The 15,998-nt window shown below is 39.9% G+C and overlaps 1 protein-coding gene across 1 annotated transcript in view; it reads right to left on the bottom strand.

Moving 5' to 3' along the window:
- TPPP (tubulin polymerization promoting protein) overlaps nucleotides 1-15,998 on the bottom strand; it is a 55,960-nt gene that overhangs the window by 12,399 nt on the left and 27,563 nt on the right. The window contains exon 3 of the mRNA XM_061449693.1: nucleotides 3,159-3,312. Within this exon, the coding sequence (XP_061305677.1) occupies nucleotides 3,159-3,312 (154 nt within the window). The remainder of the gene's footprint in view (nucleotides 1-3,158; nucleotides 3,313-15,998) is intronic.

The following is a 15,998-nucleotide window of genomic DNA, read 5'->3' as shown; positions in this document are numbered from 1 at the left end:
CAGTATTAAGCAGGGAATGCTCACATAATGATGGAAGAGGAAAGGGGAAGCACCCTCACCCTGGGCTAGAGGATCATGACACCTCTTCCATAATTATTAATATTATGAGATTCATGTACTGACCCATGTACTTTTTAAAGTCACCACCCAGATTATTATTCTACGGCACACTGATTATTAAGAATTTTACCCGGCCTGCAGAGGGTCTAGATGACTGAAAATTGCAGGTAACTGCAATTTTAGGTAATAGGAAAGCTATCCCAATTGTTAGAAATTCTGTGTAGCCATAAGCTACGCTGATTACTAAAGCCTTCCTACAATAAGAAACATCTCACGATAACATCATGCAACAACTGCTATGTTTCACTTGGTGCACTCTGTGAGCTCCACTCTGGCTCCTTTGCTCTTTCCCTAAAAGGCGCTTTTTTGCGAGAATACAGTCCTGCTCACATCACCATCATGCTGAGCACCCATCACCCAGCTTTCATAGTGCTGTCGCTGCTGTACTGCCCTGCCACCCACAACACTTACAGCAAATTTGGCTGAACTGGGCATTGCATAATCTGATCTAGCTTTGAAGTTAGTCCTCCTGTGAACAGGTTGAATGAAATCACCCCAGAACCTTTCCAATTGAAATTATTCTACATTTCTATATCAAGGACCCTGTTGAACACACTGGTTTCATTTGAAGAGACAGCAATGACCAAAGCAAGTATTTGCTCCACAGGAGGTGCAGAAATGCATTCAACATACTTACAGCACACAGCTTTTGGTACAGAAAAAGAAAGAACCTCAGTCTTGCTCTTGTAGCTTTTGTATAGGAGTGAGGGAAACTAAAAGGCCTCAGACTTCATTTACATGTCTGATTGTAAACTGCTAAAGATATATGACCTGTACATTCTGTTACCAGTTGACTATCAAATGAGCTAACACAGCTATGTCTCAACTAATACCTAACACTTGCCTGTTGTTTTTCTTCCTGTGTGACCAAGGCAACCATACACCTTCTGCTGCAGATTAGAAAGCAGCCCAAAATTTCACTTGGTTTCAATGTTTGGCTGCCGAGCCTTCTCAACCACATCAACTATAAGCAGGGATTTTTGTAATTCTACAACATTCTGAAGGAGAAGAAAAAAAAAAAAACAGAAAAGCAAAAAGTAAATCTTCTATCACAACATGCACTAAAATCCTCATTATCTGATGTGAAAGTAAACTGTCCAACCATTCTATGGAAGCTCTGGTTTCCCCAGGCTGCCATTCAGTACAGATACATCACCTGTTTCCCTTCTTCTCCTCCCCCAAAGAGAGAGCACAAAACATAAGATGACACAAAAATTTCCAAATGCCTCTATAGTATACTTATCCACAAGCCTCACATAATCATGCTTGCAACTCCATCCTTAATATGTTTAATCTGTCAGTAGTCATACTGAAGTTTTCTGGCTGAAACCGGAACCAAATCTATATGGCCTACATAGAAGAGCAAGGCACAGACTACATGGCATGACTGAGTTATCCCATAACATTTTAAGAAAAGCTTTATATAACTCTAACCAGTCCAACTTAAAATTTCCAGGGCAGACTTCCCCAAGTAAACAAGGTATTAGAATGCTTGCATATAGATTTTATATTTGCATTCCCTGCATGCTGGGGCGGGAGTGGCCCTGTATTTATTTATTTTAATGCCTTTGATATTCAACTGTTTGGGTCATTTTTATCACCTGGAAACTAAATTAACATTATAAATCAAAGGAAGTTTTTGTTCTCCCCTCAGCCTGCAATCTCCTTCCCTTTAAGCTCTGCCTCCTGCCCCTTATTTTGCCAGCAAGCAGGACAGAATATTGTGATTCCTCTGCTGTCGTGTTATTTCTTCACTTCTCCAGCTCTCCCCAGGACTGCACATACAATAGGAGTACAGGCAAGCCTCACACTTCCAGCTCATATTCCTCCTCCATTCCCTTCCCCCTGTTGCTGGGCACATTTATATACCTCTAAAGCACCTACATGATGCTATCCTGCATGTGCAAAGCTCTCTCATTACCCTGTCATCCACGCAGAAAGATGCTTTCCCTTTATTAACGGCCATTGATTATTTCAAGATCTGACTGCTGAAATACCAAAAAATAGAATCAAGAGTGAGCCTCAGAAGATTGTGCACAATTCAAACAGGGAATCGTTTCCTAGATGAACAAGTTACTCAAACTCACTATAATGAGTGAAAGACAAAAAGGAAGGTTCGTTATTGTAGTCTCTGTCACTTGTTTCAAAATAGAGTACCAGAGTAATAAAATAAAATAAAACCTTGTAAAAATCTGACAAATTGTACAACTTAAGAAATCTCCCCATTTGACATTTCCACTGTTCATTTGTATGGAACCAGTTTCTGGAAAGATTATTTACAATTACATTTTTATTCACAGCTCTACTGCCAAAATTCAGGAGGATCACAAATTTTAAGCAGATGAACTAAACTGGCAGGACTATTCAAGTTGATGTCAAACACTCTAGCATTGCCTAAACTACAGGGTTATAGCTTGCCTAACTTTGGCATTTAAAAGGGCAATCAAATTTATGTACACTAGGCTTTATGGCTTCCTTTTTGCATAGACAATTTAATGCCAACATTTAAAAAAGAAAAATAAAAAACATTATATTTCTGACATACTCAGAACAAGCAAAAAACCAAAGACATGGTAATTACGCACAGATTTCCAGTGTTCTGGGATTCACATAGCGTATTAAATCTGTCTTAGGATGCCTTTACTCTAGTCTTTTTGCCTTTTCACACATCTGTTTAATGTGGTTCTAAATTTAATTTGCTTCTACACTTTTTGATTTGGATATGCTGCTCTTGATGAACATTTCTACGTTCTAACCACACACAGGAGCTCACCTTGAATGCTCCCGACCGTTCCCAATTGTGGTACTACAATTCCTAGCAGAAGCAATGACAGTGCCACAGAAGAACACACAGTAGTGCAATACTTAGCTGTTGCATAATCTTTGCTCCCAGTCAGCTTAGTACAGTTGTTGCTTTCAGGCCCATGAAAGCATGCTGCTTGGACTTGTGGATTGCAAATGCAAGCAGGTGAATTCAACAACAGTGCAGTAGAACAAAGGATGGCTAGAACAATGCATCCATTAGATCAGTAACATACCGTTACTCCAGATATAATTGGGGCTTTTCCTTCAATTAGTTTATATATTTCTTGAACTGCTTCATCATCACTCTTGTCCTTGAAACGCTTCTTTGAGAGTTCTTGAAGAGCTTCCTTGAACTGCTCAAAAGTGATAGTTCTGGAAGACTTTCCTCTACAGAAACACACAGAAATTAAAACAAATTACAAGAGAGCACAACAAGCATTCCAAGAATAACAGAATACCACAACAAACAACATAAAACTGCAACGCAGTTGCAACACAGGAAGATCCATGCAGCCCGTTTATGGTGTCACATAAAACATATCCCAAGAACATCACTTTCTTCATGTACATCAGCAGGATAGTGCTTTAGAAATTTCCCCTGATCAATGATTAGAAATAAAGATGAAATAAAGGGACCTGGCCTGTGTCAGAATGCCTGCAGCTCATCAAATCAAACTCATGGTCTCGTTTGGTTGATTGCTTGTACGGCCTCGATGCGTAAAAGACAAACTGAAGCATCTTGGGTGAGTTTAGTTGTTTTGTTTTTTTTTACTCCTCTTTGAATAACTGGTAATGTCATGTTATTCACTTTTCATGTATTCACAAGTAAATTAAGAAAAATGCTGTTGTGTAAAGCAAACTATTGAAAAGCATCTACAAAACCTGAAATTCCTCCATTAAAGAATGAGGATTTTTAAAGTGATACATGTAAATTCAGTTATCTGTTTTCCTTTAGATGATCAACTTCATAAAACATTCACAGATTCATGGAAAACACAATATAGCAGTCCAATACCCTCACATACCCCCCCCCCCCCCCGAAATTCAGAGCTGAAGACTTGCTGTTGTTTTCACTAATAGCACATATTTTCACACTAATAAATTAATTGTGTAGGTTTACTTCAGTGGAGAGGATTTTGCTACAGCTATTTTCAGTGGAAAATCTGACAATAGAGTGGGAAATTCACACTTACAAACATGTAGTTATACAGCCACTCCTGCAGATCTTTAAATCCATCAGGTCAAAAGGTTCAGTTGATAAGAAACTCAGACTTAACTACAGAGATGTGTTTAACCAGAAGGAGAATAATGCAAGTCTGTTTTCTATAATTTTGAAAGATTCAGTTTAGGCAGGAGATAATGCAGTGGAGTACACAGTTATTTTCCCTAATATAAAACTATTTCTAGTGCTCCTCATTTTAAAATTCAGGTATGAGGCCACAGCATCAGTGAGATTATTCATGATTTTAAAAAGAAAAATTTTTATTTCTATGAATTATATCACACACAAAACACACCTTTTCCTGTATTATTAAATTGCAGATTTTCTTATCTTTAGAACAAGACTTTATGCACCAAAATTTAGCCATACATTTTAAGCTAAAATTTAACAGATCAAATAGAAAAAGTTTCAAAAATATTCTGACACTTCTGCTGATGTAATCTTAAATAATATACCCCCTCCAAATAAATAAATGAACAAACCCAAACAAAATCAAACCACACAAAACAACACACAACCCAAACCAGTCCTTTCAACAGTGACAGCTGTTTCTAAAGAAATAAATGACAGATGCAAGGATAGGGAAAAGTTGCACTGGAAACAGAAATCTCGGGCTGGAAAATTACCCATAGAAATCTTATTTTTATTCAAGCATCACAAACAGCCATTTATCTATCACTGATTTATCTCTGATCTTAGACATGTTAAGAGGTCTAATCCCCCTCAATTGGAGGGTAGCTCCACTAATAAAAAGAGGAAATGAGATTTCTTGGTTTTAAACAGCAATAGTTAGGAAGTTACTCCTATTTCATTTAAACAGAAAATGAGATTTTATTCCAGGCTTTCAAAACAAGGAGAAAATGGTTATTTACAATAAAATTCATCACTAACACAACCCTTTACACACCATTCATTCCTATATCCTGTATTTCCTCCAACTCAGCACAACATATAGCAAATCCCTACATCCCTTACACTCCCTATTTTAGCCAGAAATAAACTTTATCTGTGGTTTTCTTTTGGGTTTTCTTTTTTGACCAAACTTTGATCTTTGTAACCACTTTCTGCTTTAGGTGAAGCATATGCTGAAGCATCCCATGGAATTAGCTAGTAAAAGAACATTGTGGAAATGAAGAATATAATTCAGTATTTCATTAATCAAAAAGACACATGGAATAAAATGCAATTAACTACCTGGAATTTGTCCAGGATTCTCATTAATGGGATTAACATCCCTCTTCTGATGAAATGTGTCCAAGAATTTTTAACTAGCTCAAAAGGTCAGGACTTCATTCTGTTTTGCCTCTCATTTAGAAAAAGATGGCATAAGCAATCACTGCAAAGCTTCAGCATGACACAGCACTAAGGCCCTTTTTCACTAGAGACTCCCAGCCAAGTCTAAGACACAAATCTTTCAAATGCAATTTTCTACAGCACATTTGTTACCTGGAAGTCTCCAGTTAGGATTGCTACAGTTTATTAGTCAGGATCATCACAATGGGAAAGGGAATGACCACTTTTGGCAAAATCTGTTGAAGTTCATGTTGACTCCTTTTATATTTACAAACACGTGGAAAATATTTTGGTTTTGAGTGTTTTTTGTTCTGTTCCTCTCCCCCGCCCACATTAAAAGGAAAAAAAATGCATGTATAAGGGTGCCAAAAGGAAAAAAGAACATCTCTTTTTAGTCTAAGATACAGTCATTTCTAACTCTTGCATTTGGTCTTTTCCTTGTCACACTAATAAAGGAAAGCAAATGAGTGTTTTCCTTTTCCCCAGCATACGACAAATTGGATACACATACAACCCATGTAGTATTGCTGTTGGACCAAAAAGAAACATGCATCATGGCAGATCTTTGCCAGCAAAAAAAATTAATTGGACTGACATTTAAAAAGGATTTTTTGGAACTATAACGCAGGTTTCCTGAATAAAGCGGCTTTTATTTTTCTATACTCCAGAAACATCCCCCTCTCCCTCAAACTATTACAATAATACCAAACCTATCCGAAAAGCATAATAATTCACTCAAAAATTCTGCAGTTGCAAAGTATGCCAAGCCTTGTGGAACCCCCTGAAGAACTTGATGAAATTGATTAACTTACGACATGTTTTGGTACTTTTTGTATGCCATGTACGGTACGTGTATGCTACGTACCATAGCATCTAAATTACTTAAGTAGCAATGCTACAGCTCAGCCTATCTCTAGAGGAAGGTTCAAAAGAACTCTGAGCAGTTGCTGTCATCACTGTTACTCAGCAAGACAGCATGCTCCTACCCTTTCTTCTAACTGCAGTGTCTTGGTTTGAATGCAGAGCAGAAAACAGACTGAATACATAGAAAAGACAGAAGCAAAGTCTCTCTACTAACTTACATAGCTTGATTTACACACTCAGTCACAGATTGGCCCCCTTCAGGTCCACAAAAACACACTGTGGAGAATGACTTGGGGGTACTGGTGGAATAAACATTGGACATGGGCCAGAAACGTGCACTTGCAGCCCAGAAAGCCAATCATATTCTGGGCTGAAACAAGAGAAATGTGGCCAGCAAGTCTAAAGAAGTAATTCTACCCCTCTACTCTGCTCTGATGAGACCCTGCCTGGAATACTGGATCCAGCTCTGGAGTCCTCAGCACAGGAAAGACATGGACCTGTTGGAGTGGGTCCAGAGGAGGGCCACAAAAATGATCAGAGAGATGGAACACCTATGAGGAAAGGCTGACAGTTGGGCTTGTTCAGCCTTCAGAAGAGAGGGCTCTGGGGTCATCTGACTGTGGCCTTTCAGTGCTTAAAAGGGCCTTATAAGAAAGATGGTGACAGACCTTTTTAATACAGACTGTAGCAATAAGACAAGTGGTAATGGTTTTAAACTAAAAGAAGATAGATTCAGACTAGATATAAGGAAGAAATTTTTTATAAGGATGGTAAAACACTGGAACAGGTTACCCAGAGAGGTGGTAGAAGCCCCATCCCTGGTAGTGTTCAAGGTCAGGCTGGATGGGGCTTGGAGCAACCTGATCTAGTTGAAAGATGCTGTGTGTTGGGTGTTGGGTGTGTGTGTGTGTCAATTAGATGACCTTAAAGTTCCTTTCAACCCTAAATATGAAAAATGATAGTACTAAGAATGTTGCATGACACACAAGGCAGTTGTACCCTCAGTTTACTTCCACCATTTTTAATCTCTGCTCCGATTCAGAAAGCCCCTTCCTGACACCAGCTTTTCAGAGGTCATGAGCTAAAGAAATAAAAAAAAAAAAAAAAAAAAAGCAACAAAAAATCCTCCAAGCAAACCAGTTTCTTTCTATTAAGCAACTGCTACAAAGAAACAGCTTCCTTGTGTATATCTGTAACTTGCTTTTAGGAGCTCATTATAAATATCTTGTTTCCATGGGAATAACAAAACAAATATATTAACTTTCATTTTCCAAGTGTTACAAGTTCAAACAACTTGTCTACAATTAAGTATGCCAAGGGTGATCTCTCAGCTATTAACAGTCTCCTCTTAGGTTTAGCACTCCAGAGAGTTAATAGAGACCAGACTTAGAAAGAAAACAAAATATTGTACAGTAAAAGAGAAAAGGGGGGAGGGGAAGGAAAAGAGAAAAAAATATTAATTAAAAGCTACAGAAATATGACACAATCAGATACTGGAAATGCAAATAAAACTATCTGACCAGAAAATGAGACAAAATGGAAGAGATCAATAATAATGTGAAGAGGGGGTTGGGGGAGAAGACTTTTACAAAAACAGAAGTCACATGATTAGCCACCTCAACGAAAAAATACATAAGAAGAACATTAATAATATAAATTCTTAGCACCCTGTACTTCATTATGACACAAATAAACCTTTGTGTTTAGGAAGGATACATTCTTACATACCATTCTATTTTAAACTCTGCTCCTTATAACAAACAGAATTACTCTAATGTACCATAGTTAAGTGGAGGAAACAATGTATTCATGGGACACCCATGAAAGTTGCTTGTATCTATGCACACCATTTGAGCAGACTGAACACACTCAGAAGAATTTAGGGAGCTTTGCTTCCCATCAAGGGAGCTTCCTTGATGGGTCTCTCCACACGCAACCACTGTGAATGGGAAGATTCTGAACTAAAGCTTGAATTCCTCGGTTTGCTCTTGGGAACTGAAGTTCACATATGTAAAAGCCTCATTTCTGAGCCTGGACACTAGCATAGTGAACAGAGTATAAAAGATCAAACACAGGCCAAACAGATTGCAATAGGAGGCGATGCAGTTTTATTTTGCAAATATTACTACTAACAGTGTCCTGTGTTCACAAGATCAGAACAATGCAGTGTGAAAATGCACTGCTGCAAATTAATACTACTATGTTATTTGGACTGGAATACTATTTGTATTAAGTTGTCTACAATTCTGGCTGAGATGAAAAGCAAGCTGTACATTCCACATACCCAATACACAAAATCCTTGATCAGTATTAGAAATCTTTATCTCCATAGCATTATTACAGTTCAATGTTAATACAGCAAGGTCTTCAAAATAGTTTTCTATCTTAATCTCCAAGCTACCAAAAGTCATCCCATACTCCCATCCCAAAAGCTCACCTTTCCTTTAAATTTTCTTAGATTGAAGAGGGAAAGAAAATGTGAAAATACTCAGAGAAACTTGTGCTCTGGGTAGCATACCAGAGAGAATTACAGCAGGATACACTAACCAGTACTCTTTCGCTGTGGGAATTATCATCTATCCAGAAAGGTATAAGGTGTATAGACAGTCTGACATGGGTCTGAAGATAGCATAAGTAGAGGTGGGAACCCAATAAATGTTTTTGCATAAACTTTTGTACAAGGAGTTTTGTTTGTAGAGTTTATTTAGTCTAAATTCACCATGGACTTGGGTGCCTCAGTCAACTGAGCAGTTAAGTAAAATTCAAACATGTCGTATCTTGGAAATCAGAACAAACAGGATTTGGGGCGCTCCCTATATTTATTCCCTTCCCAAGGCAGTCTCATTCGTTCAGGAGACAGCATGAAGGATTACACTGGCAATATTATGCCTGTGAGGTTTATTTGTCACAGTTTCTGACTTACTGGCACAGTAAGTTTAAGCGCCATAAGAACAAGTGTCATAAGAACACTGAGAACAGTCTGTAAGTCTGACTTTTTACACCTACCGGAATCATATTTGTGATAACACCCCAAATCTTCTTGATGAAGTCTACAGACGTAATGTACATTAATAGCAATGGTTAGTGGTATTTGTACTGTATGCATTGACAGTAAAAGGGCACCACAGACAAATTCCTTGAAGGAAAAAAGGATTGTATTGGTCTCTGCAAAATACATCACTCATCTAACAAATATATTCTTTTTTTCCAAGAAGAAAATGGTGCTGAAATGTAACCAGCACAAAGTTCAAGACTGATCTGTTTAACCAAGAAGCAAATTATGCCACAGGGCTGATAGCGTTTTACAGTTTTCTCTTTTTGCTTCATTTCTCTTCTGCTCAGCATTTTTCCTGGCCACCATCTCCACAATTTACAGCCAAAAAACAGTACCAAATTAAAGCTAAGTCCCTAGGTAGGGTAAGCAGGCTGCTAGAACTTTGCAAGCTACTGAAGTATTTAACATAGAATCATAGAATGGTTAGGGTTGGAAAGGACCTTAAGATCACCTAGCTCCAACCTCCCTGCCATGGGCAGGGACACCTCACCCTAAAACCATGTCCCCAAGGCTCTGTCCAGCCTGGCCTTGAACATCACCAGGGATGGAGCATTCACAACTTCCTTGGGAAACCCATTCCTCACCATCCTCACAGTAAAGAACTTCCTTATTTCTTATCTAAACGTCTGTTTAAGTTTGAATCCATTACCCCTTGTCCTGCCACTACAGTCCCTAGTGAAAAGTCCCTCCCCAGCCTCACTACAGGTCCCCCCCCCTTCAGCAGGTACTGGAAGGCTGCTATGAGGTCTCCACGCAGCCTTCTCTTCTCCAGGCTGAACAGCACCAACTTTCTCAGCCTATCTTCATGCGGGAGGTGCTCCAGTCCCCTGATCATCCTCATGGCCCTTCTCTGGACTCGTTCCAACAGTTCCATGTCCTTTTTATGTTGAGGACACCAGAACTGCACACAATACTCCAAGTGAGGTCTCGCAAGAGCAGAGCAGAAGGGTAGGATCACCTCCTTCAATCTGCTGGTCACGCTCCTTTTGATGCAGCCCAGGATACGGTTGGCTTCCTGGGCTGCGAGCACACACTGAAGCTGGCTCATGTTAAGTTCCTCATCAACCAACACCCCCAAAAGTCCTTCTCCACAGGGCTGCTATGAATCTTTTCTCTGCCCAACCTGCAGCTGTGCCTGGGATTGCCTTGACCCAGGTGTAGGACCTTACAATTATATCCTATGAAGATTTGTTTCTTGCTATACTATCAGTCAAGAATGAAACAACAAAATTTAACATACAATGCAAAAAAACTGACAAACTAACTAAAAAGTGAAGAGTTTCCTGGATAAAACTGAACAATGTATGACTAGGCCAAAGCAGAGACTTGTGTAAAAATCTGACAAATATAGCTGAAGAAAGAAGAGGGGTGGGGAGATACCATAATAGAATTCTATCAGGTTCTTTGTGCTTCACTAACAGCTCTAAAAAAGGTGGTTTTAAAAGAACCAATTAAGAAAACAAAGCTTGAGGAGTAAACTGGAAATTGTTAGATATCCTTCCAGAAGATATCCTCAGAAAAATGATCCGAGGAAGAAGCAACAGAATTCTTCAGCTGAAATAGCTGACAATTCCAGAATGCAAGCCCCTTTGCGTGCATGGCTATTTACCAGAAGTGTATTCCCTTGAAAGAAAGATTAGGACTGACAAATGAGACATACAGGTGACCTTCTTAATTACTCCATAACTTCTAGTACCTTGGCCAAATCAGACAGAAGGAGGTGAACCAAGTGGCTTTATATGTCCTATTGACCACAAGGCAATGACATCATCAGTTTTCTCATCATTCCAGGAAAGCAAAGCAACAAGAGAGGAGCAATGCAAATTGGAGTGCAAAATGCTCTCTGTATGTTACAGCAATAGCCATGACTTGCAAAATTCTCTCTGGAGTCAAGGAGTAGGTAGCAAGCGTAGAGGAACACACACCATTCACTCAGGAATTGAACCTGGAAGTGCCAGCTTCCCTACAAAAGCTTTATTTTCTCATTACTGAGCAAGGGTAAAACAGTGCGCATAGTTAATTCTAAGTATCTGAAACTGTGATGGCTTCTAAACTGCCATGCTTTGAAAATCTGAACCAAGAGGACATCAGCAGCTCATTACACCAGCAGCCAACACCCTTATCAGGCTTTATTTTAACCTAAATATTTTAGGAATCATAGAATCATAGAATGTGTAGGGTTGGAAAGGACCTTAAGATCATAAAGTTCCAACCCACTGCCACTGCCATGGGCAGGGACACCTCACACTAAACCATATCACCCAAGGCTCTGTCCAACCTGGTCTTAAACACTGCCAGGGAGCATTCACAACTTCCCTTGGCAACCCATTCCAGTGCCTCACCACCCTAACAGGAAAGAATTTCCTCCTTATATGCAATCTAAACTTCCCCTGTTTAAGTTTGAACCCGTTACCCCTTGTCCTGTCACTACAGTCTCTAATGAAGAGTCCCTCCCCAGCATCCCTATAGGCCTCCTTCAGATACTGGAAGGCTGCTATGAGGTCTCCATGCAGCCTTCTCTTCTCCAGGCTGAACAGCCCCAACTTCCTCAGCCTGCCTTCATACGGGAGGTGCTCCAGTCCCCTGATCATCCTCGTGGCCCTTCTCTGGACTTGTTCCAACAGTTCCATGTCCTTTTTATGTTGAGGACACCAGAACTGCACACAATACTCCAGGTGAGGTTTCACAAGAGCAGAGTAGAGGGGCAGGATCACCTCCTTCTACCTGCTGGTCATGCTCCTTTTGATGCAGCCCAGGATATGGTTGGCTTTCTGGGCTGCGAGCACACACTGAAGCTGGCTCATGTTCATTTTCTCATCAACCAACACCCCCAAGTCCTTCTCCACAGGGCTGCTCTGAATCTTTTCTCTGCCCAACCTGCAGCTGTGCCTGGGATTGCTCCAACCCAGGCGTAGGACCTTGCACTTGGCATGGTTAAACTTCATGAGGTTGGCATCAGCCCACCTCACAAGCGTGTCGAGGTCCCTCTGGATGGCATTCCTTCCCTCCAGGGCATCAACCGAACCACACAGCTTGGTGTCATCGGCAAACTTGCTGAGGGCGCACCCAATCCCACTGTCCATGTCAGTAACAAAGATGTTGAACAAGACAGGTCCCAACACTGATCCCTGAGGGACACCACTCGTTACTGGTCTCCAGCTGGACATTGAGCCATTGACGACAACTCTTTGCATGTGGCCATCCAGCCAGTTCTTTATCCACCAAGTGGTCCATCCATCAAATTGATGTCTCTCCAATTTAGAGACAAGGATGTCGTGTGGGACAGTGTCGAACCCTTTGTACAAGTCCAGGTAGATGACATCAACTGCTCTACCCCTGTCCATCAGTTCCGTAGCCCCATCATAGAAGGCCACCAAATCGGTCAGGCAGGATTTCCCCTTAGTGAAGCCATGCTGGCTGTCACCAAGCACCTTGTTGATTTTCATGTGCCTTAGCATGCCTTCCAGGAGAATGTGCTCCAAGATGTTGCCAGGCACAGAGGTGAGACTGACTGCTCTGTAATTCCCCGGGTCATCCATTTTCCCCTTCTTGAAAATGGGGGTTATATTCCCCTTTTTCCAGTCGGGCACTTCACCTGACTGCCATGATTTTTCAAATATGATGGCCAGTGGCTTAGCAACTTCATTCACCAGCTCCTTCAGGACTCGTGGATGGATCTCATCAGGTCCCATGGACTTGTGCACGTTCAGATTTTTAAGATGGTCTCGAACCAGATCCTCTTTCATGAAAACTCTCTTCTATATCTGAAGTTAACCTTTTTCTCCTCTTGACTTTATTTCTGCAGTATTTCCTTCCTATATGCTTCACCCAGAGTGAAAATTCCCTTCCATTAAAATAAAATCTGAAGTCAAAAACAACAACAGTAAAATAAAAGGGCAAATGAAAAAGTTATGAGCCTATCAGATAAAACAGTATTGGGAAGGGAATAAAAAGGGGGACTGGAGAAGGAAAATGACTTGGCAAAACCATGTAGTGGATAAAAGCTTCCAAAGGAAAGCAAACCCCAGGATGAGTTAAAGGTGTTGAAGAGATTAATGGTACTTAGGGATGATGAGGGAAAGGAAAAGTCCAAGTAGAAAGTAGGCCTGATGATTATATAGGACTTAAAGAAAGAGATGAAATTAGCTTGTAAGAGTAGCAGAATCCACTTGTTTGGAGTTTGGTTAGCAATTTTATCACTTAGTTAATTTTTGTCACTTAGACAATTATTTTTATCCTTAGAATGCTGTCTACTTCTGTGGAAGAATCCAGTAAGGGACATGAAATTTTCAGAGCATGTTTTTCAGTAACACAGAAATCTATCTTTTGAGTGCAGGCATGACTAGCACTACTTGTCAGCACAACTGGTGTGGAAGTTGTGGTGCAGCAGGGGTGCGTGACAGCAGCAGGGAAGTTAATCAGAGTACCGACAGATGTAAGTAATAGCAAAAAAAGAGAGCCTGCAGTCAGGTCTTAGACCCAACTGGCAGGGGATAAACTAGTGCTGAAGCAAGAGAACTGTGCCTCACAATCAGGAATCTGCAGATATGCTGGTTATTTCTCCAGAGGGCTCAATTTATTTGCTGTTCTGTGTGGTTCTTGTCATCTTAAGGATATGCACTAGGCTGGGCACACACACATATCATAGAGGAAGGAAGCAGAAACTGTTAACCACAATCTAACAATGTAATACAGTTCACAGCTGCCAGGGACACTGCTGAGCACATCCAAAACATGAAAATCCAAGAGGATGATGTCATAGTGCTCATTAAGTTAGCCTTATACCAGCAAATGAAAGCAGTTAAGGATAGCTGAAGATCTACTAATGGTTTTCAATAGCTAATCATTTTATCTGTCAGTCTTCTGTAGCCTGTGATGAGCTTACTACACAAGCTAGTGGTAAGAAGCTATTTTCTCAATTTCAAATGCTCTTTCTGCTGTTGAAGCGCAGAGGCTTATGGTAAAGGCATTACAGGTGAGAGTACAGGGCAAAGAACTGGCATCATGTGTACTTTCTCTGCCAGTTAAAGCAGCGTGCATGAACCCATTGCTTGATAACCCAATAAAAGAAAAGTAGAAAACACAGATAATCATCCTTCCAGAGCTCACCAGCAATCCCATATGAGCTGTCACATCCCATTCATGTCCTAGAAAAAAAAAACCAAACCAAAACCCACCAGCTAGGTTTATTTTGAGTCACTTTTCCCAGTGGCATTAAAAAACCTGATTAAAAGGAGACCAGTTTACATACAATGAAACAATTTCCAACACAAACATTGTTGAAAGGAAGCTTAAGTACAGTCACAAGCTGCGACTGTGGGCAAGGCCAGTGCTGCACAGCTAAATGTCTTCTAAGCAAAAGTGATCCCAAGCAGTTAATCCATAGAAACTTACAAAATTGCTTGCAAGTATGAGAAGAAAAAGATCCTGAAGGACAGACTATTATTAGCTAAATTAGCTATTAGCTAAATACAGGACACTCAGAAATGGAGATGTAACTCAATGAACTTTCTTGCTAGCACCCAGCTCCCTCAGGCTTTTGATAGCCAGTACTTTCCTTAGAGCTTTCTCTCCACATGCAGTTATCTATGTTTTGACTGTGCTAACATTCAGGGAAGACAAGTGACCTCTTTTCATGAAACCAGTTAAGAATAGGATGTGGAAAGAAAAATGAAATCTCCACAGCAGAAATCAAACAGTTACGTAAGACAGTGCTGTTTTTACTAATGAGACTCAGAACAGAAAAGCTCAATACCTCATGGAGGACTAATACTGTATGATTATCTGATACGACATCTTACTTGATTGAGACAAAATTAAAACACAACTACAAGAGGTCAAAGACCAATGGTATTATTAAATAGGACTTGACATAGTAAGATCTCAAGATACTAGAACTTAAATTCTGCTTTCATTAAGAACTGAATTGGACCTTAAAAGTGAACCACTGCTCAAGCAACAGAATAATAATTGAATCCAACTCATTATTACACAACAACAGTGAGGATCCAAGCTTTGTTCTAGCAACATCTTACCCAAAAGTTTTTCTCCTCTCAGTTTTTCCTCAAAATTACAGTAAAAACACTTCCAGTTCTATGTGGTGCTAACTTTCCTTGAATTTCTTGTTTCTCCTGGGACTTTGTGATGTTTCAGCAAACAGCCTAGCTCCATGTCTTTATTATGTCTAATATTATTAGGGTTTTTGAATTCCTAGGCAGAATATTTGTAGTTACTACAATGGCTATTTCACCCACGTTGGGCCAATCCACATCAGAACAGCACAAAAACAACAATGCAAGATGGTGGCAAGGCAAAGGGTGTGTACTGTGAGGACATTTTAAATCACTATGAAGCTCAAGTAAAATTGCAAATGCAATTTGAACATTTTATTACTTGTTCCTATAGGGAAAGATGTCTGGAACACTCTGTTTCACTGATGTCTCTGACAAAACTCCCATACTAATACAGAAGTTACACTGTTCAGTATAAAAGAAAAAAGTCACTAACTGAAGACAAGAAAAATGAAGGGAAAGGGATGGAAAAAACAACCTTTAATTAATGAATATAGAGCATATTCACTCTATTATTCAGGCACTGCAGCTGTTTGTTAATGACTACACTGCCAAAATACAGCAAGCT

This window comes from Pezoporus flaviventris, unplaced genomic scaffold (genome assembly GCF_033815535.1).
Source record: "Pezoporus flaviventris isolate CSIRO_AGI_PZ_B2104156 unplaced genomic scaffold, CSIRO_AGI_Pfla_v1 ptg000007l, whole genome shotgun sequence".
NCBI lineage: Eukaryota > Metazoa > Chordata > Aves > Psittaciformes > Psittacidae > Pezoporus > Pezoporus flaviventris.
The sequence above is the reverse complement of the archived record's forward strand: the minus strand, read 5'-3'. Positions and strand labels throughout refer to the sequence as shown.